At 41.4% G+C, this 3,108-nt stretch overlaps 1 protein-coding gene across 2 annotated transcripts in view; it reads left to right on the forward strand.

The window, feature by feature from the left end:
- The first annotated feature begins 5 nt into the window (after window positions 1-5).
- LOC117957065 (voltage-dependent calcium channel gamma-4 subunit-like) overlaps window positions 6-3,108 on the forward strand; it is a 17,638-nt gene continuing 14,535 nt past the window's right edge. Inside the window, exons 1-2 of one of the 2 annotated variants that reach the window (XM_034892602.1) lie at window positions 6-125; window positions 410-728. In XM_034892602.1, coding sequence (XP_034748493.1) covers window positions 698-728 — 31 coding nt within the window. In that variant the 5' untranslated portion in view covers window positions 6-125; window positions 410-697. The other variant, XM_034892601.1, reaches the window with a different exon arrangement.

Raw genomic sequence — 3,108 nt, forward strand, 5'->3', positions numbered from 1 at the left:
TCTCTCTCGCTCTCTCGCATCGCCTGTTCTTTTCTATTGCTTTATATCTCTCTCTTCCTCTCTCTGTAGAGGCAAACCAGCTTCTCTTGTTTGACAGGGGGCTCGTTTTCTCCCATCGGCATCAGGTTTTTATTTGTTTGTTTATTTATTCAAAGACATATCATTGTCATCATAAACCTGTTTGTACGGGAGCATCTCCTGGTTTCAAGACTCATGACACGTTTGTTAATGGAATGCATCCTTTCCCCCTTCTTTATCTCCTCTTCTCATCTCTTCCTGTCACTCTTCTTATCTCGTTCTCATCTTCTCCTTGTCTCTGGCTTCTCTCCCTCTCTTTTTTGCCTTTCCTTTTCACACTCTCTCATCTGCTCTTTACCCCCCTTCGCCTTTATCTTCCTTCTCTCGGTAGCTAAGATGACTGCCATGACAATTCAATGAGAGGAGAGGACACCAAGTGAAGTATCCCCCGCTTGCTGGAAAAGACACACAGTGTGTCCAAGGTAAAGAGCGGAGAGGGAGAAGAAGAGAGGAGGAGGAAGAAGAAGAAGAAAGAAGGCATAAGAAGAGAAAGGAGAGGTAGAGGAGCGAGGGAAGGGGAGAGAAAGGATAAACGGTGGATGGAGGCGGCTCGGACCGGGGCTACGGAGCGCTCTTCACCGACGAAGAAGAAGAACAGCAGCAGCAGGGGGGAGAAGAGATGGAGGCAAAAGGCAGAAACATGCCCTCAGGTAACACACACAAACACACTCACACACACACACAATATACACACAGAGGCACACGTGCATGTGCATACACAATCCACAAACCACCAGATGCACATGTGGATTCTTGTATCTACACTCATACAAACATAGTTATGGATATTTACATTGAAACACACACAAACAAGTATGGACAAATACAATTGTGCAGGAAAACACACACACACACACACACACACACACACACACACACACACACACACACTGGAGTGCATATGTTAACGGAGGGCAAGTGGTTTTGATTAATCTGCGCTGGCATTTGTGTAACCAAGCTAAATGTTCTCTCTGACACATTCAGGGAACATGCTGTAAAGAACTGAATTGCTGGTGGTTTAAATGAACAGCTGTTGCAATACTGCAACGTAACATGTCAATCTGTTTTCATTATGTTGATTTTCACATACAGTGTCACTCTTGACAACAGATTTATATTCTTTAAATGCAAAAAGCAGCCCTAATTGGTTGAATCTCATTCACTTTCTGACAAGGCTGACCAATCAGGATCAAGTAAAGCCAGGATATTAGGTGCTGTGTCACCCATTTTATTGTCTAGACTGGCTGCAACTAGGTTTTATTTGTTTCTACATAAGAGCTTACAATTTTAAGGTTGACCCTAAGCCTTTAAATTGAATTTGCTGAAATGGCTTTGTCACTGCAACTCAAGCAAACCTACTCAACCTCAGCATATCAACACACTCGGTCCTGTTTAGTAAAAACTGTACAATTCAACATACCCATCAATGTTCATCAATGTTCATCAATGTTACAGCTTGTTTCAACGCAAAAAAAGCCAGTTAACCCTTGTGTTGTCTTCCCCATCGACCACGATGCAACTTACAGTTTTTCTGGGTCAAAATATTTTGGTCATCTTTTTCAGTTTCTGTCAGTATTTTTCTGCATTGTTTTGACTTTTTTTTTTAAAGCTTTTCACACTTACCCTGACATTTTTGAATATTATACTGCCGTTCTCGTCACTTTTTGTCCAAATTTTGTCACTTTTTCTGACGTTTTTGTCACTTTTTCCAAAGTTTTTGACCTATTTTTCCCACGTTCTATTATTATTTTTTCTTTACCTGATATAAAATTTAATAAAACATCCAAATTCAAAGAAAGTAGTGAACTGAGCATTTATTTAATTTGGGAAGAGCGTTGCATAATTTTTTTGTTTTACCATTTGGTTGAAAGAAACCCACATTTCTGATATTAAAAACCTATTTAAATGTGGGTCAAATTTGTCTATTTAGAGGTTAGTTGTACTTAATCAGAAGCCTTTGGTTTCTTAAAAAAATAAATTAAAAAAATGCGAAGCCGTGACTGGACCAGTCCGGTGTAAACATGGAAGAAGTCCCTGTTGCTGCCATGTGGTCAGGTTAATGTGCTGCTCAGGTTCATACTTCACATTAACATAAAGCAGAGGGGTAAAGGAGTTTTATTTTGAAAGACGTGACACATTTTCATTTACTGTGTCTCAGGACAGAGGGTGCCGTATAACGTATGGAGATACAATGAAATTCTGTGCAAATGAAATTGACTTGACGTTATTTAGCTGATCACTGGAGCGTATTTTGAAATCTAACATTATCGTTTTGACTGAAGCTTTTAGACAAACTATTTAACGCCACTTTGTAGAAATACTAATGATGGTGTTTCCAACTCAACGGTACCTTTTGAAATACAATTAAAAGTTCTTTGTTCAGAGACATTTAGGACGTTTTCATGCTGCTGATGCCTCCTCTCACCATCTCGTTGGTAATATTACTCTGAATCATTTTAGATTATTCGAATGAAACAAAGCTACATTTTGATGCTGGATATGAACCCCACCAAACTACAAGTTAAGTTCCACAAATGATTAAATCATATTTATAGACATAAATTTGGAAGTGAGAAATAGGCAAACAAGCAACTTACAAAAAAGATTTAAGCGGGAAAAATTAGAAACAGGGACCCAGTCCTTTCTTACCCAGAAAACGGCCGTGTGGGTCGATTATGCAAGCAGTTCAAAACGACCAACAAATGTTTCTTCATAGGCAGCAGCGTCTCGTGGCTCCTTCGTCTCGTGGTTGCAATGTCTCGTGGCTGCAATGTCTCGTGGCTACGACGTCTCGTGGCTGCGACGTCTCATGGCTGCTTTGTCTAGTGGCTGCGACGTCTCGTGGCTGTGACGTCTCATGGCTGCTTTGTCTAGTGGCTGCTTCGTCTTGCGGCTGCTTCGTCCCGTGGCTGCGATGTCTCGTGGCTGCGATGTCTCGTGGCTGCTTTGTCTCGTGGCTGCGACATCTCGTGGCTGCGACGACTCGTGGCTGCAATCTCTCGTGGCTCCTTCGTCTCGTGGCTGCAACGT

The sequence above is a fragment of the Etheostoma cragini genome, chromosome 14 (assembly GCF_013103735.1).
Source record: "Etheostoma cragini isolate CJK2018 chromosome 14, CSU_Ecrag_1.0, whole genome shotgun sequence".
NCBI lineage: Eukaryota > Metazoa > Chordata > Actinopteri > Perciformes > Percidae > Etheostoma > Etheostoma cragini.